Source organism: Carcharhinus amblyrhynchos, chromosome 23 (assembly GCF_965287045.1).
Source record: "Carcharhinus amblyrhynchos chromosome 23, sCarAmb.v2.hapA, whole genome shotgun sequence".
NCBI classification, from domain to species: domain Eukaryota; kingdom Metazoa; phylum Chordata; class Chondrichthyes; order Carcharhiniformes; family Carcharhinidae; genus Carcharhinus; species Carcharhinus amblyrhynchos.
This window is the reverse complement of record NC_137346.1, coordinates 44,648,897-44,672,721: the sequence shown is the minus strand read 5'-3', so window position 1 is coordinate 44,672,721 and position 23,825 is coordinate 44,648,897. Positions and strand designations below refer to the sequence as shown.

The 23,825-nt window shown below is 42.0% G+C and overlaps 1 protein-coding gene across 1 annotated transcript in view; it reads left to right on the top strand.

Annotated features, from left to right (window-relative positions):
* rabep1 (rabaptin, RAB GTPase binding effector protein 1) overlaps positions 1-23,224 on the top strand; it is an 86,778-nt gene extending 63,554 nt beyond the window's left edge. The window contains exons 16-20 of the mRNA XM_080211100.1: positions 11,647-11,715; positions 15,059-15,114; positions 16,497-16,595; positions 17,881-17,997; positions 20,743-23,224. Coding sequence (XP_080067226.1) covers positions 11,647-11,715; positions 15,059-15,114; positions 16,497-16,595; positions 17,881-17,997; positions 20,743-20,844 — 443 coding nt within the window. The 3' untranslated portion in view covers positions 20,845-23,224. The remainder of the gene's footprint in view (positions 1-11,646; positions 11,716-15,058; positions 15,115-16,496; positions 16,596-17,880; positions 17,998-20,742) is intronic.
* The last annotated feature ends 601 nt before the right edge of the window (positions 23,225-23,825 follow it).

Sequence of the window (23,825 nt, the reverse complement as noted above, 5' to 3'; positions counted from 1 at the left end):
TGCGCTCCAATATCCCATTGATAAGTCATGGTACTCAAGGATATCATGAAAAACACTTGGAAAGTTTGAAGCATTATTAACTATTGGGGAATTGGTTATTATTGAGACATGGTTTAGGTTTTATCAGGTCTGGGAAATTGCTATTCCTGGTTATAATATTTTCAGGAGAGGTGGGGAGGGATTGGGATGGTAATGCTAATGGATTCCAGCAAAGCATTAGATCATCAAATCTGGAATATCCTTGCATGGTCACGTTCTTAGAGACAAGATGGGAGTCGGAGCAAATCCAAGGAGAGTAAAATGTTTTTCCCTGTCCTCTATCTTGCCTTTCTTGCCTCCCTGCCTGCTACCACCCTGTCATCAGTTTTGACATTCATATCTGGGGTCTCCTTGCACAGCTCCAGCTGGGTACTTGATGCATCACAGTGACAAGAGACCAGTCCAAGAGAAATGGTGAACAAAATGGAAATGCTGTCCTGTGGCCTGAAGAGGTGTTAGATTCCATTGACCTTAGTCAAACATACACAGATTCTGCCACTAAAAATCCAAAGAGATGTTACAATTAAAGAATTTCTAATAAAGGCAAGAGTAAGAATCTGATCTACATCCTCGCCACAGGAACTGGGTTAAATATTAACAAGAACCTTGAAGTAAATATGATATTTTGAAACGTGATCTGTTATGTTGTGTTTTGTGTTTATGTCTCTAATATCTTTCCTGTATCTGTTCCTATTATTGACTGTCTCAACTTCTAGACATCTTGGAAGGTATGAAGCCTGTGAATGCTGCCTTTCACTTTATTTCTCCGCTAACTTTGCCTGCTATAGACTTGCTTAGCTGGCTAACTAACAATAATTAACAAGTCACGAAAACAGTGTGCAAAACCTGCAAAGCTCACAGTGCTGTTGTCATTTTCATCATAAAGCATAATGCACAGAAAGCAAAGGGTGCATCAAAAGACCAGGAAAAAAAAGACATTGGACATTAAGTATGTGCCAAATAGCCAATGCCTCTAATCTTCAACCTTTCTTACATTGTCAGTAAGGAAAAGAAAGATTTTAATATTAATTGCTTCACTGAATTTCACATTCATTCTAAATTTCAGATGAATTTATTCTCTCTAAGTCTTCATGGGGTTAAAGTCAATGTCTTCCCATTTTTCATACTAACTTGCTCTTCAGTTCTCCTTGTAGAGGGGACTGCATTCTCAGTTGTTTTTTCCTCCTGAAATCTTTATGGTTTTGAACCATGAGCTTTCTCATTATTTAATCACTTTCTATTCTTTATTCCTTTTCAGCATTGGCCATCCTTTTTCCCTCCCAAGTTAAAACATTGTGCATGGTGCACAATATTGTGCTGTTAAACAAATATTGAGCTTAAAATGGAATGCTTTACTGACTAATGTTAGATCGTAAGCTTACAGAATTGACTTGCCCAACACTATTACTTGTCTTGATCTCCACATTATCTTACTTGGTAGATCTTTTTCCTCAGCAGTGGTTTAATTTCAGGTTCTTCCATTTCTTTACTGAAGTAATTGAAAGTTGAGTGTTTGTATTTGTGATAAAGCAGATGGTATAAAGGTTAGTAATCTAAAGCCAACGAACAATGAAAGTTCTGCTGCCTTTTGAGTAGTGATTAATGAATGCTTATACAGCTTGTGACGTATGCCTACAGTATCCATCTTACAATACTGGTCATGCTGCCTTTAAAATGTCACGATCTGTAGGTTAATCATCTCCCAAGTCATAGTCATACAGCACAGAAACAGGCCCTATGGTCCACCACGTCTCTGCCGATCATCAGATACCAGTCTGTACTAATCCCATTTACTAGCACTCGGACCACAGTCTACAATGTTTGGTGATTTAAGTACTCACCTAAATACCTCTTAAATGTTGCGTGAATACCTGCCTCTCAAGGCAGTGCCTTCCATATTTCCATCACACCTCTGTCGTGGGCAGTTCCTGGCAACTGGCTTCATGACAAGTTTAATAGACACTGGGGAATAGATTAGCAGTGTTTTCTCTTGGCTCAAAGCGATGCATGGCAGAGGGAGTAAAATATAACACAAGCTCGTCGATTGCCAGTGAGGTGGCATTGAATTTATTTCAAGGTCAGGCAGCTATGATTTACATAATGCTGGGAGTTGTGCCATTTATTTGCCAGGAACAGTATATCCTGCTTGGCATGGAACTAAGTTTGCAGAAGCACCTGAATTTGAGGTGTTAATCTCTGTGTGACTGCATCGTGATACAAGTGACTTAAAGTAAAGCACAAGTTTCAGACATAAACACAGAAAATGCTGGAAAGACTCAGCAGATCTATGGACAGAGAAACAGATAACATTTCGAGTCCAAGTGACTGTTTTGAGCTGAGGATGGGTGGAGAGTGATGGATTATATTGTTGGAGAAGGCAAAGCAGAATAAAAAAAGTCAAGGACAAGTGGGAGCTAAAGAGAGGTTGACAAAGATGTCATGGACACAAGACAAAGGAAATATTAATGGTCATGTTAAAGACTAAAGAAGATGCTAATAGTGATATGAAGTTATGGTGTGTTAATAAATCTGTTAATAGCAGAGCAATGGTCAGCAATCTCTGAAAGCAAAATAAGTTACAGGTGGCCCTGTGGGGGTGGGGTAAGAGTAGAAACTTTAAAATGGAGGAGAGGGTTTATTGTCTGAAGTTATTGAACACAACATTGGGTTCAAAAGGAATGTAAACTGTCTAATCGGAGGATGAGGTGTTGTTCCTCCAGTTTGCATTGGGCTTCACTAGAATATTGCAAAAAGCCAAGGACAGAAATACAGGATCAAGATGGTGAGTTAAAATGGCAAGCGACAGGGCGGCAGAGATCATGCTTGTGGTCTAAGTAAAGGTGTTCCACAAAGAGTTCACTCAATTTGCATTTAGTCTTAAGATAGAGGAGGCACAATGGTATTTTCGCTTAATTAGTAATCCAGCAGCTCAGGATAATGCTCTGGGGATTTGGGTTTGAATCCCAACTTGGCAGACGATGGAATTTAAAAGTTCAATAAAATATCTGGAATTAAAAGTTTTACGACGATCATAAAACCGTTGCCAATTGTTCACTAATGTCCTTTAGGGACTGCTGTCTTTACCTGGTCGGGTCTACAGGTGACTCCAGACCCACAGCAATGTGGTTGAATGTCTGTACGAAGTTCTTATGTTCTCCCCATGTCTGTGTGTGTTTCATCCTGATACTCCCGTTTCCTCCCACAGTCCAATGATCTGCAGGTTAGGTGAATTGGCCGTGCTAAATTGCCCCTTAGTGTCCAGAGATGTGTAGGTTGGAGTGGGTTGGCGGGATAAATGCATGCGGTTAGATGGAGTTGCTCTGGCAATCCTTTATATTGACTCTGGGTGCCATGGAAACTTACAGCACCAGATCAAACATGGGCAAGATTACCACATACCATCCCTCCTCAACTGCTGAATCGGTGCTCCTCCATGTTGAACACCACTTTGAGGAAGTGGCAAGGGCACAAAACGTACTCTGGCTGGGGACTTCAGTTTCCTTCATCAAGAGCGGCTCAGTAGTGCTATCGCAGACCAAGCCAGCTGGGGTTCTAAAGGACGTAGCTGCTCAATCCACATCAGTGCAAAAGATAAGGCTGAAGCATTTGCCACAATCTTCAGGAAGCGCTGCGTGGATGATCCATCTCGGCCTCCTCCAGAGGTCCCCAGCATCCCAGTTGTCAGACTTCAGCCAATTCAGTTCACTCCGTGTGATATTAATAAACGGATGAAGGCACTAGATATTGCAGAGTTTATGGGTTCTGACAAAATTCCAGCAATATTACTAAAAAATTGTGCTGTAGAACTTGGCGTGCCCCTAGCCAATCTGTTCCAGCGCAACTACAACACTGGTATCTATAAAACAATGTAGAAAATTGCCCAGTTATGTCCTGCACTCGAGAAATAGGACAAATCTAACCCAGCTAATAACTGCCCCATTAATCTATTCTTGATTGAAAGGGTTGTCAAAAATGCTATCTTACTCAACAATAACCTGCTCACAATGTGCAGTTTGGGTTCTGCCGACCTTGGTTCAAACATGGATAAAAGAGCTGAATGCCAGAGGTGAGAGGAAAGTGATTGTCCTTGACATCAAGGCCTCGTTTGACTGAGTATGGCATCAAGGAGCCCTAACAAAACTGGAGTCAATGGGAATCGGGGAAAACCCCTCCACTAGTTGGGGTCATACCTGCCACAAAGGAAGATGGTTGTGCTGGTTGGAGATCAATCATCTCAGCTCCAGGACATGACTGCAGGAGTTCCTTAGGGTAGTGTCTTTTGCCCAGTCATTTTCAGGTGCTTCACCAATGACTGTCCTTCCATCATAAGGTCAGAAGTGGGATGTTCCTTGATGACTGCACAATGTTCGGTATCATTCGTGAGGATTCAGATACTGAAGCAGTTCATGTCCAAATGCAGCAATATCTAACCTTGGGCTGGCTAAAGTGGCAAGTAACATTCATGCCACATAAGTGCCAGGCAATGACCATCTCCAACAAGAGAGGATCTAACCATCATCCCATGAATTCAATGGTATTATCATCACTGAATCCCTCACTATTAATATCCTGATGTTACCATTGACCAGCAAATGAGCTGGATTAACCAAAAAAAATCTGGCTACCAAAGCAAGTCAAAGGCTAGGAATCCTGCAGCAAGTAACTCAGTGCCTGACTCCCCGAAGCCAGTTCATCATTTACAAGGCACACGTCAGGAGTGTAATGGAATACTCTCCATTGACTTGGTTGGGTGCAGCTCCAACAACACTCAAGAAGCTCGACACCATCCAGGACAAAGTAGCCCGCATGATTGCCACCCCTTCCACAAACATCAATCCCTCCACCACCGACACAGTAGCAGCAGTGTGTACCATCTACAAGATGCACTGCAGGAACTCACTAAGGTTCCTTGGGCAGCATCTTCCAAACCCAAGACCACTGCCATCTAGAAGGACAAAAGCAACAGATACCTGGGAACACCACCACCTGGAGATTCCCCTCCAAGTCACTCATCATCCTGACTTGGAAATATATCACCGTTCCTTCACTGTTGCTGGGTCAAAATCATAGAACCCCCGCCCTAACAGCATTTATCACCACCTTCTGAAGGGCAACTAGGGATGGGCAATAAATGCTGGCCTAGCCAGCAACACCTACATCTCATGAATGAATTTTTAAAAATATACAGGAGACCACATTTTGACAGCAAATACAGTAGGCTAAATTGAAGGAGATGCAGTTGAAACACTGTTTTACCTGAAAGGTGGTTTTGGGGCAGGGGTTTACCACTGTGGTAAAGGGGTAGGGGTTACTCCTTCTGCGATTGCATGGCAAGGTTCTGGCAAAAGGGGATAAGGAGTTGAGTGTCATGGAGGAAGAGACCAAGGTTTCCAGGATGTGGAGGCTAGTGGGGTGGACAGTGAAGATAAGAGGGGACCCTATCATGGTACTGGAGGGTAGGGAAAGAAATGAGAGCAGAGGTGTGGGTGATAGGTTGGACATGGTCAACACCAGTGGCGGGAAAAGGGGAACCTTGACTCAGATAGAAGAAAAATGTCATAAGTGAGGTTTTGGACAGAGCATCAGAACAGATGCAACAGAGGCAGAGAAACTGGGAGAGTGGAATGGAGTCCTTACAGGAATGGGTGTGAAGAGTTTTAATCTAGATAGCTTCTGGAATCAGTAGACTTGTAATGAATAGTTGTAGACAGTCAATCACCAGAAATGTTGATAGGGTAGCATCAGAGATGGGTTATGTGAAGCATTCACAATCTCCCTCTCCCCAGCAACTTCACTTTCACATAAGGCACCAACATAATGGGAAGTGAGAGTTTTGTGTTGGTACGTAAGTGCTATTCCTGTTACTAAAATATAAAACACCACGGTCAAAATTCAGGAAATCAATCCTACATTGACTGCATGTGGCATCTTAAAATGTTGATCTTTAACAACAGCCATTGCCCTGTGGTCCCCAAACATTAGTTACACTGAATCATTCCTGGCCTAGCTTACACATCTTCCACGTTTTAACCTCTGGACTCAGCTTTGCTTACTTACAGCTGCAGTCTGCATCTGGAGTCTCTCTGGTTAATGCTGCCCATGATATAACCTCAGTCTCGTTCGTGCGCGCTCTCGCACATGTATTCAGCAAGGGTTCCTGGATGTGCTAGAAATAGTTAAAGCTGTAGTTGAAGATCCGTCACATCGTTGGTAGAAGGTCGATGTGACTCAGGTTATGATTCATGGTTGGCTGCTGTTCCTTCAGAAGCTCGCTTCTCTGGACTTTGCCCATTAGTTTAAAGTTAACTCCTCTGGTTCTACTTTAATTCCACTTCTGGGATTATCCTTACTCAACCATTTTTATTTGTACTTCAAAACATGTGTTTTTTGCACTTTTCTTCCTCTTCCCAGTGTGATGCACATCTTTTCATAGCTAGTGTCTTGAACTCAAATAAGGTTTGGCTAATATTTTGTGAAGCCAAAATGTAACCTCTGTAGAATTTGTTCCACAGTTCTGGTTACAAGTCCTGGCATGAACAGTTCAACTTTACTTAACGGTAGCGCTATTCGTTCTGAATAGCGGTTGAGGACTCTGGGTCTGTACTGGTTGAAGTTTAGAAGGATGAGGGGGGGATCTTATTGAAACTTACAGGATACTGTGAGGCCTGGATAAAGTGGATGTGGAGAGGACATTTCCACTAGTAGGAAAAACTAGAACCAGAGGGCACAACCTCAGGCTAAGGGGACGATCCTTTAAAACAAAGCTGAGGAGGAATTTCTTCAGCCAGGGAATGGTGAATCTGTGGAACTCTCTACCTTAGAAAGCTGTGGAGGCCAGGCCATTAAGTGTCTTTAAGACAGAGATAGATAGGTTCTTGATTAAAAAGAGGATCAGGGGTTATGGGGAAAAGGCAAGAGAATGGGGCTGAGAAAAATATCAGTCAGGATTGAATGGCGGAGCAGACCTGATGGGCCAAATGGCCTAATTCTGCTCCTGTGTCTTATGAATAAGCCTGCATTCTAAGACTTAAATTTATAATCTAGGCTGACATCCAGTGCAGTACTGAGGGAGCGCTGCACCATTGGAGGTGCTGTCCTTCGGATGAGACAGAAAACTATTCCATTGTTCAGTGGATATTAAGGATATTGATAAGAATCAATAGATTGACTCATAGCCAGCTCATTGCTACTCTGAAGAACACAGAACTTCATCACTGTAAAACTCATGAAACACTTGAGAAATGTGGCACCCTTATGTCTATTTCTTCACCAAACACTGCTCAGTTTACTCAGTAAGTTCCCTGGTATTTAACCAATATCGTACAGCACATTTTTCCAACTGAAACCCAGTACTTTCATTTGTCGCATAATTGATCCATTTTCTTAGTTGTGCCTAATATTTCTATCACTTTTATCAAATAATTTAAGTAACTGACGGTGCCAGAAATGCAAAAAATGTTGACTCCTGTGGGTCTCCTTTCAAAAACTCCCAAGTCCAGTATTATATCTAGCACTGCTATTCTGTTTCATATTCTCTGGTGAATTTCTTTGCTGTGTTGTTTGGTTGAATTTGAAGTCTTTCATGTAGAACTTTGGAGAAAGCATTCTGGAGGATTTAAAAATTAGGCAGTTCCACCACTAATGTAATTAAAGAAGTTGAGGAATTTAGTCCGGGTAGATGTTTGCCTTCTAATATGCACACTGGAGGTTAAGTTACTGCTATATAGATACCCCTCCAATCTACACCTTAGAATGAATTCCATTCTCTCAATTGATATCATCCCATGGTTATTTGATTCACTTATTAGTCTATAGTTGTATAAAGGCCACTTAATTTGGTTAGTAAGTGATAAAACACATCTCTCGAAGTACTAATAAAAATTAGTTATTATCTGTAGAAGTTTTCCCACTGATCTCAGGCAAGGCCTGCTAGGTTCATATCTTTCCTTTTTATTTAAACTAGGGTAATATTTGCAAACAGCCAGTCCTCTGTCATCACCCAATTACATGGGAATGTTGGGAAAATGTGGCCAGTATCTCCAAATTTCCACATTTATTTCCATCTTTACCCAGGATGCATCTATCTGGACCTGGTGACTTTTCTACTTTGAGAACTGCTGACAATTTTAGTATGTCTTTTTCAGTTAATTTTATCATAGCTAATATCACATCTGCTTCCTCTGTTACTGCCTAGTTGGCAGCATCCTCTATTCTGATGAAGATCAGAGCAAAGTCCTTAAAAGTACCTGAATCATTCTTCCTGCCTGTACAAGATCCCTAATCAGCTTACTATTCACCCTGATTAAAAAATAACTTTCAGGAGTTAAACTTTCTCATTCTGTCTCATTGCCTCTTCTATTCTTTGTTTTAGATTTCCAGTGTACTTTATTTGTTTAGACTGGTTTCTTTCTGTTAGGAGCCACATAATATAGAGTTAATTTTCAATCTCTATTTCCTTAGGTATCCGATAATCTCTGGCTATTCCAGAAGGTTGAGCCACTCTCAGAATTTGTCAAAGAGAACCTGCCCCTTTGCACGCTCTCAGTTTCACCAATTTCTCTTTGAACAATTTAAGTAGTCCTCCTTACCTCATGACCAAAAATCAACTCAAATGAACTGAACTCTAGCCTTTTCCCCCAACCTAGATCCCTGTCTCTCTCCCTCCCCCCGCCCCCACTTTATTTTCAACCACCCAAGGAAATTATTTTTATCTTGTACCCAAGCTTCTTTGTCTTTGAAGATCTCACATTATTCAAATAACTGTTGTGCCTATCTTTTGTTACTTAATTCTATCTATATAGACTGACTATGATCCTCAATTAAATCAGTCCCCTGCAGTGCTGTGCTAATTTCTTTGACCAGCACTGTGAGGGCCTCCATGGACAGCGATACCAAACCCATCTCAAACTGCCTCGCGTTTGCCCCGTGTCTGACCCCTTCAATATGTCGAATGTGTGAAATAGCTGATGATTATAGAACACCTTTGATTTCAAATCCTTTGTGCAAAGGTAGTAATGGGAGGTAATGCTGCAGCTTTATAAGACCCTTGTCAGACTCCACTTGGAGTACTGTGCGCAGTTCTGGTTGCCTCACTACAGGAAGGATGTGGAAGCTATTGAGAGGGTGCAGAGGAGATTTACAAGGATGTTGCCTGGATTGGGAGGCATGCCTTATGAGGATAGGTTGAGGGAGCTCGGTCTCCTCCCTGGAGAGACGAAGGTTGAGAGGCGACCTGATAGAGGTTTATAAAATGTTGAGAGGAATAGATAGGGTGGATTCTTGGAGGCTATTTCCCAGGGCTGAAACGGTCACTACGAGAGGACACAGGTTTAAAGTGCTGGGGAGCAGGTACAGAGGAAATGTTAGGGGTAAGTTTTTCACTCAGAGGGTGGTGAGTGAGTGGAATTGGCTGCTGTCGGTGGTGGTAGAGGCGAACTCACTGGGGTCTTTTAAAAGACTTCTGGATGAGTACATGGGATTTAATGGGATTGGGAGTTACAGGTAGTTCTATGGCCTGGTAGGTATAGATGTGAGTGGCTCAATTGTGGGCCGAAGGGCCTGTTTGTGCTGTAGTGTTCTATGTTCTAAAGCCAGAGTATAAGCGCGGAGTTAAATGAACTGGAAATCAAAAGGGATCACGTAATTGAAACCATTCAAACACTGAACTTCAGGTGTCATTTTAATGTACCTGGTTTTGTTTACGTGCCACCTAACAGCGAGTAGTGTGGTCATGCGGCACAGTCAGGAGTCAGAGTGAAAGCCAGCTATTCAGTAACTACTGTGAGAGTGAACAACACATGGAGCTAACAGCCTAAAATATTTCTGACGTTTTTCCCTGAACCAGTGCCATTCTGTGCTCAGTTGGGCCCTGTGTTTTTACAACATTTAACTTTTTAAATTTGAATTTGAGACGCTTGTAATCTTGCAAGGGCTTCGTGGGGCTTCGTGGGGCTTCCCAGAAAGCTCACCTCTGACACTGTGAATCTGACACTTAGATGTAATCCTCACCACCCCCTGCGGGTATACTTACCTGTATGCCCCTGTCATGGTCATAGCGACTTGGTGCAAATCCCATTTTTGGCCCCTTGTGATATTAAGCGGCCGTTACGGGGTTTGCACCCAAGGTTAGCACAGCCACTGAATCATGGCCATCAACTCTGTTTCTTTCTTTCTTTGCCTTTCTTGTGAAAGACAAAGTATTCATGTAATATCTCAGCCCTGTGCTCTGCCTCCATGTGTAAGTCTTCTTGATCACTGTTCAGCCCCACCACCCCCACTCCGGCTTCTTTTACAACACTTTTACTGTAAAAGACTTTTGAGTTCCCTTTTTATGTTAGCTTCCAGTCTCTTTCCATACCCTCTTTGCTGCTCTTATTGTGATTTTTACTTTTCCATCTGAATGAACTTTCTGTATTCGGCCTAAATAGGAGGCTCTTTGGCCATTAGCTCTGCATCGTCTCTCCAAAAGAACATCGTACCTGGGCCCACCCTGCATTATTCGTGTAACCCTGTGCATTTACCATGGCTAATCCACCTAACCCACACATCTTTAGATTGTGGGAGGAAACCCATGCAGACACAGGACAAATGTGTCAGGGAGATTAACAGAGTAAATACATGGGGTTGTGGGGATAGGGCCTGGATGGAATTGTTGTCCGTGTAGGTTTGTGGACCAGGTGGCCCCTCTTTGAACTGTACGGTTTCTATATTCCACGAAATAAAACAGTCCAGTTCAGTTTTTCTCTTCCAACACTGAAACTTCCTTATCCTTTTACAGTCATGATAAAACATTAACAATCACTTCCTCTCTCTCTCTCTTGCCATTATTTAGCTGCTTCCTCTTCCTTTTCAAAACTTCCTCCTTTTTGATCTAATTGTGAGCTTGATTCCAGTGTCGTGATTATAAATTAGTTCTGGTGATGTCCTCGGAGAGCTGGGCAGGATCAGGAGGATAAAACTTTACGTTGAATGAAAACTGGCACAAACCACTTTGATTTGTGTTTTAATGTCCTTCGCTGAGTCCCAACAGTTCTTTTTATTTTCAGTGTCCCAAAATGTCAAAACAAGCAATCTTTTTCCAGAAGGTTGAGCCACTCTCAGACTTTGTCAAAGAAAACCTGTCCCTTTGCACACTCTCAATTTCACCAATTTCTCTTTGAACAATTTAAGTAGTCCTTCTCAACTCATGACCAAAAATCAATTTGAATGAACTGAATTTAGTTGATTGATTAAGTGTATTCTAAATTGCAAAAAATATAAATGGAATTACTTTATCCTAATCCTCTGGGTAATCTTGACTATAGGCACTCAATGGGGTCTTTAAAGTTTAATGCTACTGTTCCAATGTTCTCTGCAATTCTGGATGATACACAGTTGATTTGAATTGTTTTACTCCTAAGCTATCCATAACTTCCCTGAATAATTTGGACATTCAGTGAGATCACGGGTCAATTTTTATTTCTGTGGGCAGTGATTCATTAAAAAAAAATCAAGTAACTTCTGTACAATTCTTTGAGCTACACTATTGCATATTGGAATGGCCCCCTGAAATTTATCAGATATTATCCATTATAATCAACAAATACTAATTCCCACTTTTCATTTTAGGGAGGGACCCCACACAATCTATTAGGACTCTCGTCAAAGGTTCTTCAAATGCCAGAATGGGTATTAAAGGTGCTATTTGATTATTGCTTGAGATTTTCCTAATAACTGACATGTGAGATGTATAGAAAAATTCTATTATATCCTCATGCAATCCAGGCCGAATAAAAATGTTTTTGTACTTTTGCTTGAGTTTTCCTTACTCTTAAATGACTTCCTTCTGGTACCTCATGTGCTATCTACAACACCTGCTTTCTATAACTCACTGAAAATATAATTTGATGGACTTTGCCCATTTTTCATCTGCCTGATTTATATAAAGGTCTCCACTTCCTCATTAAGTCATCAATAATGTAATAACATTCTGGTATGCACTCAGATTCTTCTTCAGTGTATGTTTTCTGATATAACTGCTTTACCTTTATATCTTTCTGTTGCAATACTGCCAACTTTCCGGAACTAAAGATATCTGCTTCATCCTCCAACTGTTCTTGTTTGTTCTCAACCATCTGATTAAAAATAGTTCCTACTAAATTAACCTCAGTCTTCTTCTGTTTATTCTTTGATTTCTCCTCCTGTCTCAACCTATGGGTTTTGGACCTTGTTATCTCACAGTTATCCCAGGATATGCTTCCTGCAACACCTCAGCTGTTTGATTTTCCACTGGCTTTTCAACCGCAGTAGGCATCACTCTCACTTGTGATCCAGCTATTTCGTCACCCAGGATAATCTGTACTCCTGGGCAAGACAATTTCTCTATTACTGTTACCACCACTTTTCACTGGACACTCCAATCTTACTTTATATAATGAAACACTACTCTTTTCACCAGTAATTTCACACAATTCCACAATGGTGGCACAGTGGTTAGCACTGCTGCCTCACAGAGCCAGGAAATTGGATTTGATTCCTGTCTTGGGTGACTGTCTTTGTGGAGTTTGTAAGTTCTCCCTGTGTCTACGTGGGTTTCTTCCGGCTGCTTCAGTTTCATCCCACACTCCAGAGATGTGTGGGTTGAGTTGATTGGCCAAGCTTGGTTGCTTCTTAGTGTCAGGGAGATCAGCAGGGTAAATTTATAAGGTTACGCGGATAGGGCCTGGATGGGATTGTTATCAGTGCAGGCTCGATGGGCCAAATGGCCTCCTGCACTTTAGGCATCCTATGACTATTTTCTGGCAATACCCCTTCCAAAGTACATAGTTCTTCATCTCTCACCATGATCCTGTAACTCTTAAAATCTTAACTTCTTTACTTACTTACTCCTGGTACATGAGTAAACCTTACCCACACAAGTAAAGTAGAGAGATCTGGCAGTCGCTTACCAAACAAAACCTGATCAGGCTGTAGATTCTTTTACACCTCTTCAGCTTCAACTATGGTAACCTTTACCACTTTAACAAACCCCACTGGCTTATTCTGTCATACCTTATCTGCCTTCCTAGTGCTTTTCTTAAACCACCAATTTTGTACGTCCAACTTTATTAAAGTGAAAATGTCAGAGGTGAGCTGGCAAGGTGGATACAAAACTGGCTCAGTCAAAGAAGACAGAGGGTAGCAGAGGAAGGCTGTGTTTCTGAATGGAGGGCTGTGACAAGTGGTGTTCCTCAGGGATCAGTGCTGGGACCTTTGCTGTTTGTAATCTATATAAATGATTTGAAGGAAAATGTAACTGGTTTGATTAGTAAGTTTGCAGACGGTACAAATGTTGGTGGATTTGTGGATAGCGATGAGGACCATCAGAGGATACAGCAGGATATAAATCAGTTGGAGACTTGGGCAGAGAGATGGCAGATGGAGTTTAATCCGGACAAATGTGAGGTAATGCATTTTGGAAGGTCTAATACAGATAGGAAATATACAGTAAATGGCAGAACCCTTAGGAGGCAGAGTGACCTGGGTGTACAGGTACACAGGTCACTGAAACATTGCAGATGGAGAAGATAGTCAAGAAGGCATGCTTGCCTTCATCAGCTGGGGTATTGAGTTTAAAAGTTGGAGCTTTATGGAACCTTAGTTAGGCTGCACTTGGAATATAGTGTTCAATTCTGGTCACCACACCACCAGAACTGTGAAAGGTTTGGAGAAGGTACAGAAAAGATTTACCAGGATGTTGCCTGGTATAGAGGGCATTAGCTATGAGGAGAGGTTGAAGAAACTTGGTTTGTTCTCACTGGAGCGATGGAGATTGAGGGGAGACCTGATAGAAGTCTACAGGATTATGAGAGGCGTGGACAGAGTGGATAATCAGAAGCTTTTTTCCCTAGAAGGGTCCAGTTCCACCCCAGATTCTTCCAGGGTGGAAGAGTCAATTATTAGGGGACATAGGATTAAGGCGTGAGGTGCAAGGAGATTTAAAGGAGATGTATGAGGCAGATTTTTTACACAGAGAGTAGTGGGTGCCTGGAACTTGTTGCCAGGGGAGATAGTGGAAGCGGTTACAGTAGTGACATTTGAGTACGTGAATGAGATGGGAATAGAGGGATATGGTCCCCAGAAGGGTAGGGGGTTTTAGTTCAGTCGGACAGCATGGTCGGTGCAGGCTTGGAGGGCCGAAGGGCCTGTTCCTGTGCTGTAATTTTCTTTATTCTTTTATTTCTCTGCCATCCTCATGTTTCCTTTTTAACCTAAGGTAAGCTATCTTTACGATCTTCATTTTTGTTCTTTGTTCTTTGAGATCTCCCTTGCCTTCACCTCCTGAGGATTTCTCCTTTCCTCGGTAATTATTCCTCACGGATTGAAATCGATGTTGAAAACCAATTCCTGTTCATGAACCAGTTCAAATTCAACTGCTGCCACCATGGCAGTTTTACACATTCGCACATCTCACCTTTCAAGTTCAAGTTGTCTTTCCAATTCCTGACGTTCTAATTCTGTCTTTTTATTTTTGTTCTGTCAGTGCTAGTCTTTCTTTTCCCGACTTGACCTTCAGACCAGGGTCAGTTGGCGATCCCCAGCTCCGCCCTGTTCTGGCCAAAGCCAGCTCGGACACTGTCTGCAAGGTGACCTTTTCCCAACATACACCCCTGTCCCAAAGTCTCAATCCGGACAACCTCAATCCTTCTGTGCTTATTGTTAGTTACCATTTATCAAAATAATAAGGAATGATACGAATTAAGTAAGTATTTCCAGATATGGTAAACTAAAATAAAAGCACGCACTGGAGATTAACAATAGCTTCATCAAGAGCAGCTAAGAGAATAAAGTCTTCCAGGTTTTGCCCTCAGTCTGAGGGCAGATTAAAATACTAACCCACTGATGGGTTTATTGCACTATTACACTCTTTATCCATCATGTTCAGACGCTGATTAGCTTAACATGTTTGCTGCTGTAAAGCATTCACAGTAAAATGTATCGTTCTTCTCTATTTACAAAGATGTTGGATTAAACAGTCTCCTCTTATTCTTTTGTCTTTCAGCATCTTATTCCAGTTTAAAAACTGAATTGGAGAGAGTGAAAACAGATAAAGAGCAGGTGTGGGATTCTTTCTTTTCCGTGTTTCTCTGCTGCCGAGTTAACACTGGTCGCTGTCACGGGAATGCTTCCCACTGAAATGGTCTTGGAATTAGAAAAGCTGCCTTTGTTATCTTGATTCGCTTCTCCAGGGAATGTTAGCTGATGGGGCCCTAACGGAATAAGCAGCTCATCTTGTTCTGTGCTGTCTGCCTTAAACCTTTGTGCATGTACAGAATTTAAATGTAAATCAGTTAAATTTACAAATTACAAAGTTGGAAATGCAAGAGGAACTTTTTTTGTCACCAAAAAGGATGATTGACGTGTGGAACGCGTTGTTTTAAGTATTATTTATTAGTCACAAGCAGGCCTACATTAACACTGCAATGAAGTCACTGTGAAAATCCCCTAGTCGCCACACCCCGGCACCTGTTCGGGTACACTGAGGGAGAATTTTGCACGGCCAGTACACCTAACCGGCACGTCTTTCAGACTGTGGGAAGAAACGGGAGCACCCGGAGGAAACCCACGCAGACACGGGGAGAACATGTAAACTCCACACAAACAGTCAACCAAGCCGGGAATTGAATCCGGGAACCCCTGGCATTGTGCCACCGTGCCACCCCATTGCTGACATAGAACATTACAGGCCTTTTGGCCCTTCTTGGCTGTGCCAAACCATTTTTCTGCCTCATCCCACTGACCTGCACCTGGACCATATCCCTCCACACCCCTCTCGTCCATGTACCCGTCCAAGTCATAGATGGTAGAACAGGCAATCGTAACAAGTTTCAAAAAACGAGACAGAATTCACTCCCCATAAGGGATTTAATATTTATTAGAAATGCACAGATGGGCTGTCCCCTCAAACTGTGAATCTTTCAACTCATGAGTGTGTTTTGACTTTGACAAATGACTGAAGTTTATATTGTGAGTGTTTATGCATAACATTCAGACAGAACATGATCCACATACAGACTGATCTGTCTCCAAATAGTGTAAGTGGCAATTCCTTGACGATTTGCATGGTTTCCAAGAAATGCCTGGTTGTTTGGCCCAGGGATTAGCTCGCTTTGTCAGCGCCACCAGCCACAAACCACAGTTAAGCAGCATTTGCCCCAGTGGATATTGTCTTCAATGTGACCTGTAACTATTCAGAAACCCATAGTTGAAAGAGTGACACAGGGACATCACATTCTTCAGAGCGTGTTGTACCCTCACCTCGGAGAGCAGACGTGTGAATGGGGAAAACTTCCTTAAAGATTGTAAACCATAGCTAGTGCTTACTGTTGGTACCTTTATTTTCAATTCCCCTATTTATACTACTTGTTCACTAGTTCTTTCTGGAGGAGGAAATTTTGACACACATTCCGAGCTTGTTTTTTTTTAAACTTTGTATTTAGCTGGAAGCCACAGTGCAAGAGAAGATACAGCATCTCGAGAATCTTGAAGAAGTGAATAACAGCTTGCAAGAACAACTGAAGAGAGAGGGTGATGCAAAGGTGAGACGTAAAGAGTGTGAAAGTTTGGATTGGCCTGTATCCCTTCCTGAATGTGTACTACTTTCAGGATTGCCATTATTAATATGCTATATACAGAAACCTGTTCAAGGTGGATTTAAGATTATCCGCTGTGCATTTCTAACATAAATATGAGGCAAAACCGTTGTGTCTGCATTGTTTTTATTCCATGTGACTGGATCGGGTCAATTGAAGTATATAATCCTGCAGACATGGGGCTAATTAAAACCTGCGTGGAACCCCTTCAACTCTCCAGGCTGGTTAAGATTAGGAAAGGATAAGCATCAACATTGCTAGTATTTCATTTCTGTGGTTCAGGCCATGTCCCTTGGCATGTACTCCAGGCTGGCATTCTAGTGCGATACTGAGTCAGTGATATCTTCTGGATGAGAAGTCTCTGCCTTTCCTATTAATTGAACAGAAAGATCCTACACCACTATTTGAAGATGGGTAGGGGAGCTCTCCACTGTGCCGTGTCCAAATGAATTCCAGTCTTCATGCTGAGCGCAACATCGAGGTGGCAATGATACTGTCAGCCGACCTGCTGAAATCAGCCCCTCTCTGCAGTTAGCAGGTAGAACGAGGTAATCTGTCTTGAAGCTTTGCCTGGCCAACTAGATTCATTAGTCTTCCTTTATTTAATTCTCCCGTGTACTACACTGGGACATTCTATTGCTTATGGAATTGGATCGGCCTCTGGCTGTCTGAAGAATGGTGCTGAGTTGATTCCTGTCAGTCTGCTGCTCGGTTCGGTAATGTGCTCTGGAATAGACTGTCATTCCTTACTTAGCAGGGTTGTTAAATCCAACTCATGATTGGAAATAGTTGCAAGTCCAGGTTTACTCGCCAGGTTTAATCACTATTCCTTTATGTTCAAACACACTGCAGCAAACTGAAAATACAGATAGTTCCAGAATTTGTTTCAGGTGATGTGGGTGTTGCTGGTTAAAGCCAGCATTTGTTGCCAGTTCCCAGTTGCCATGGAGAATATGGTGGTGAGCTGTAATTACCAAAGATGGTACAGGGCAGTGTCACAGTGAGTGTGAAAGACAGGACAGTGATGTCTTGGTTTTGAACTGTTGTTCTGTAGTCAGAGATGGGAAGTGTAATTTTAACAACAAGAGGACTCTGTGAATACACAATGACTTTACCCAGGTAGCAGGATTAAATATCTTGGATAAAGCTAACCATGAGAGCAATTCTGGGGTGTACAGGACAATAATATTTGGAGTTGAAATCAAACAATGGTTTTCTCACTCATTTTCAGACCAGCTTGGAACAGCTGCTGTATGAGGAAAAGAATAAAGGTCAGAGGTTACAGACCGAACTCGATGTTAGTGAGCAAGTTCAGAGAGACTTTGTTAAACTCTCCCAGACTTTGCAGGTAAGGAATTGTTTTCTCTACCAATTCCAGAGTGGGGTAGAAATGTCCTTGGGTTCATGTCACATTATCTGTAACCCCCGTGACTTGCCTGGGTTTGCAAAACCTCACTTACTGTAATAGAACATAGAACACTACAGCACAAACAGGCCCTTCGGCCCACGAGTTGCGCCGATCACATCAACACCTATCTATAACCCCCAATCCCATTAAATCCCATATACTCATCCAGAAGTCTTTTAAAAGACCCCAGCGAGTTCGCCTCCACCACCACTGACGGCAGCCGATTCCATTCACTCACCACCCTCTGAGTGAAAAACTTACCCCTAACATCACTTCTGTACTTTCCTCCCCGCACCTTAAACCTGTGTCCTCTCGTAGCGACCATTTCAACCCGGGGAAATAGCCTCTGAGAATCCACCCTATCTATTCCTCTCAACATCTTATAAACCTCTATCAGGTCGCCTCTCAACCTACGTCTCTCCAGGGAAAAGATACCCAGTTCCCTCAACCTAACTTCATAAGGCATGCCTCCCAATCCAGGCAACATCCTTGTAAATCTCCTCTGTACCCTTTCAATAGCTTCCACATCCTTCCTGTAGTGAGGCGACCAGAACTGTGCACAGTACTCCAAATGAGGCCTGACAAGGGTCTTATAAAGTTGCAGCATTACCTCCCGACTCCTAAACTCAATCCCTCGATTAATGAAGGCCAGTACACCATACGCCTTCTTGACCACCTCTTCCACCTGCGAGGCCGATTTAAGAGTCCTGTGGACCCGGACCCCAAGATCCTTCTGCTCCTCAACACTACCAAGACTCCTGCCCTTGATAGTGTACTCGTTCATCCCGTTGGTTCTGCCAAAATGGACGACTACGCATTTATCCGCGTTGAAGTCCATCTGCCACTTCTCCGCCCAGTCCTGCATCCTATTTGTGTCCTGCTGCAACTTTTGCCATCCTTCCAGACCATCCACAACACCACCGACCTTCGTGTCATCAGCGAACTTACTTACCCATCCTTCCACTTCCTCATCCAGGTCATTTATGAAAATGACAAACAGCAAGGGTCCTAGAACAGATCCCTGGGGCACTCCACTGGTGACTGACCTCCATTCAGAAAAAGACCCATCCACAACCACTCTCTGCCTTCTGCAGGCAAGCCAGTTCTTGATCCACAAGGCCAAAGGCCCTTGGATCCCATGCCCTCTCACCTTCTCAAGAAGTCTTGCATGGGGGACCTTATCAAACGCCTTGCTGAAGTCCGTGTACACCACGTCCACGGCACTTCCTTCGTCAATGCGTTCAGTCACATGAAGAACTCAACAAGGCTCGTAAGGCACGACCTGCCCTTGACAAATCCATGCTGACTATTTCTGATCATGTCAAACCTCTCCAAATGGTCGTAAATCTTGTCCCTCAGAAGCCTTTCCATCAGCTTACCAACCACTGAGGTCAGACTCACCGGTCGGTAATTTCCCGGTCTATCTCTGTTCCCTTTCTTGAAAATAGGGACTATATCCGCAATTCTCCAATCTTCCGGAACCTCTCCCGTCTCCATTGACGACGCAAAGACTGTCTGGAGACAATACACATGTCTTTAACCTGTGATCAGTGCTCCTTCCACTCACGTTGTCGGCCACTTTAAGACTTGAACAGCAGGTTAGGTGTAAAGATTCACATTCTAATCAGTAATCTGTAAACTGTCTGTGCTTTATATGCTCTGTCTGAGGCCAGAACTCTCCATTCACCTGATGAAGGGACAAACCCCGAAAGCTAGTGAGCACACTATCAAATAAGTCATTTGGACTGAAACCTGGTGTTGTCAGACTTTTTACTAGAAATGTCCCCCACAGAGCTTAAACTGTACGGGAGGTAAAACCTCTAGCATTGAGTACTGTAGTTTACTAAGACTACCACTGCCCAGGGCAATTGCATTAGGAATTTTAAACTGTAAATACTTAACTCCTAAAAGTGGAGTGCTTTATTCAATGTCCCCAGTGAAACAACCTCGAGGGGTTTTCATACTGAAAGCCAAGATAATGTTTGACTGATTTTGAATCAATGATCTTCTTCTCTACCCCAAAGCCTTTCTTCTTGACTTTTTTTCACAACCGAATGAGAGCCTTTGCTCCTCAGTTTTTGTTTCTTGTTCCTTCTGCCTTAATATTTTGTTTCTTCTGAGTCTTCAGTGTTGAAATCTAAATTTCCAGTAGTTTTCTACTCTTTCTCTTGTTTCCAAGGAATGGAATTCTTTACCTCTCTCTTCTTCAAAACCCACATCAGCAGTACAGTGCTACTTGATGTCTTATCTCTCTCTGACTTTCCACAACTTTTAAATACCTCAGTAACACACTTTCTGCAAACGCACAAACCAGGACAACTCCATTGTCTATGCTGGGTCTGTCCAGGATGGGTCTGTGCCTTCAGAAATGGGGATGAATATCAGTCTGAACCCTTCTTATTGATCACTGATTGCAGGGACCTGCTTCCAGTTTCAGCTCCTCTCTTCATGTCACCTCCATTTGTACAAATGGTCATCTTATAAACCTGGAGCTTCGAAGCCACAAACACATGCGTGGCTGCTGTTAAATTATTGAGCAATTGCTCGGAGGTGTAATTGGTAGAAATGAAATGACTGTTCGGTGGTGTTTGTGTTCATTGTTACTGAGAGGTCTGGCAGAGAGTTTTTACTGAGGACAGGGTGGACATTACCAATCATCATTTTCTTTTCACTTTCTCCCAATAGGTGCAGTTGGAGAGAATTCGTCAGGCAGAATCATTGGAAAATGTCCGTGTGATCCTAAATGACACAAACCTTACAGATATTAACCAACTCCCAGAAACATGACATTGACCCCTGGAGATTGAAGCTACATGGTTTTTACTCAACCAGACACTCTTCTTTGTAGAAACATGTTAATTCTTATTTAACTCTGAAGGATCAGAGCCTATGGATTAATAGAATGCAGTAATTGAGGTGTAAATGTTTCTAGATTGACTTTGTACAGGACGCCTGACTGCAGTTAGAGCTTCCCAATTCATGAAATTGCAACAGGGGAACACTACTGAAATTTTAAATTTAACATATGATGAGAAGAGATCACCGAGTGCAAACTTTGAAAAATCATTGATACAAGAATTCCCACTCTTGCTGGAGTAGACAGATCCAATCGGGTGCTCTGCGTTGATTTAGTCCTTTCTCATCTGTTTCATGTACATTCATTGAAACAGCATCAGGCGGTCAAAACCTTTAGTTCACGCTTTTACTCGTGAAGTTTAAATATTTAGTGTTCAGAAAAGTGTGAACATTTTGCTTTAACCGGTTTATTTTTCCCCCCAAAGGAATCAGCTTGTCTTCCCAGAGTCCTGCCAAGTCCTCCCAACAGCAGGCGAAGCTTCACTAGAGTGTGTATTTATTGTACTTGCTATCCCTGCCAGTTTTGAATTACATGTCCTGTATCTCACTGAACAGCAAGTTCAATGAAAGGGAAATTTAAAAAAAGTCCTCTTCCTTAACTTCCATTGATTAAAAATTGCTGACATGTTGTAGATGTGAGGCAGAGCAATTAAACCTTTTTTAATGATGTAAGAAGGAGGACATTTGGTTAACCAGTTTTAAATTTAATTATAATCCTCAAGATTTAATACATTTTCAAATAAGTGCACTCAGATGAATATTGGAGCTAAATATTACCGGTTGAACCCTTACCCAGCGTGAAATTATTGCTGTTCAATTGGTTATGTTGAGGATGTAGTCGGTGTCTAAAGGTATTAAGCTGTTTTAGGATGAGATGATGTTGTGACCTCTCTCACTTGATTTAGCCCTTCCTTCCTGACTTTGAAGAGTGAAACTGGAGTCTTGAAGTAATCAAATCAGAACGCTCAGACTGCTCTGCAGACTTTATACCTAATTTCTTTTTTGTTCTTTATATACACGAGGACACTCATTTAAGTTTCTAACACTTCTGGCCAGGCCACATTTAGAAGGAAAAGTTCAGGCAATTAAAGTTTGGCCAGCGATTCTGTATGATCGTATGTATTCTGTATGTCTGGACCATGAAATCCATGTTCCAGACATACAATTTGAACAGCAGCACAGTGAGGATAGCTACTGCAGTAATGCGAGAGCAGATGGCTTCACACCACTAATAGGGAGCAATTCTTTAAGCATTTTGCTGAATTTGCTGTGTCAGGGGCTGAGGCGTTCTGCAATTGTAAACTGTTAAAAAGATCCACAGCACAGAACGGCATCTTAAACTATGTATTGGTAAGGTTTAGCAATGGCATTTTCACAGCAGTGTGCCTGAGCTGCAGTAAATGCAGAGTAATGAGTTTTCACATCATCTCATTGAATCATGATGTGAAGCTCTGTGGAGAGGTGAAAGGAACAGTTGACAGAGTGAAAGACATTTTGCAATTTCAGGTGTGTTTTGAACAAGGCATTTTATCCTCCCAAAAATATTTGTAGAAAATGGCTGTTTATTTAAGGAAATAATTATGCAACATTTTAACACTTGGATATGAAAGTTTTTCCTTTAAGCCTTTTAAAATTAAACTTACCATAACTTCCTCAGCACTTGCTTCAACTAGAAACATGGTACAGTATTAAAAAGCATGGCACTTCAGTCCTTTCCATTACAGCTCTCTGATTTAAACATGATGTATGTGTGACATGACTGGCTAGTGAATTCAGAAGATGCTCTCTGCAGTTTTTTAATATGTGTATATATTTATATATATATATTACTTCCTCTTACATGAATTGACTTTAAAGCTTTCACCAGCTATAGCTGATTTAGCAACATCTAAATCATGGCAACTACAAATACAGTACAAGAAAGCAGAGGTAAGGGGTAATGTTTCATGTGTTCCCTAGTCCATTGTTAGGAACTTACATGTGCAGTTTCCCTTCATCATAGCATGTCTGTATTTATTTAGTCCAGTGGTGGAACCACATTTTAACTGCCTACATCTCCCAGTAAGTTCCTTGGGCAGTTTGAGAGAAGAGTCATGTTTGACACAAGCCATCAGTGTCCTGTGCAAGTGTGGATGTACAATTCTGCTGTTTATAGATTTAAAATGTAACCAATTTAACGATACTGAAGGTGTCCTTATGAAGAAAATGTTTAAAATAAAAGCTGCTGGAGTAAACAGCTGTGTTTGTCAAGTAACGTATAGAATAATAAATCACTTTATCCAGACTTGAAATCCCTCTGTCTGAGATCTTGACAAAAGCAGTTGATATGGGGCCATCAGTCACCTGGTCTGCAGCTCTTCCTGAATTTGTGAAGTGCCATATTCTACTCTTGTTATACTCTTGTGGGGCTTGCTAGGGTTTACTACTCTCTTCTCTTTATTTGATTTGATTTATTAGTCACATGTTTTACTATAACAGTGAAAAGTATTGTTTCTTGCACACTATAAAGACAAAACACCACTGAGAGCAGAATTTAGTGTTACAGTCATAGCTAGGGTGTTGAGAATGATCAACTCAATGTGTAGTAGGTCTATTCAAAGGTCTGATGGCAGCAAGGAAGAAGCTGTTCTCGAGTCAGCTGACCTCAAACTTTACATCTTCTTCCTGACCTAAGAATGTGGGGTCATGAGTTCCTTAATTATGCTAGCTGCTTTGCCAAAGTTGTGGGCAGTGTAGACAGTCAGTGGATGGGAGGCTGGGTTTGCATGATAGACTGGACTACATTCATAATCTTTCGTAGTTTCTTGAGGTTTTGGTCAAAGCAGGAGCCACAGCAATCTGTGACACAACCAGAATGCTTTCTGTAGTGCATCTGTAAAAGTTGGTGAGAGTTGTAGCTGACATGCCAAATT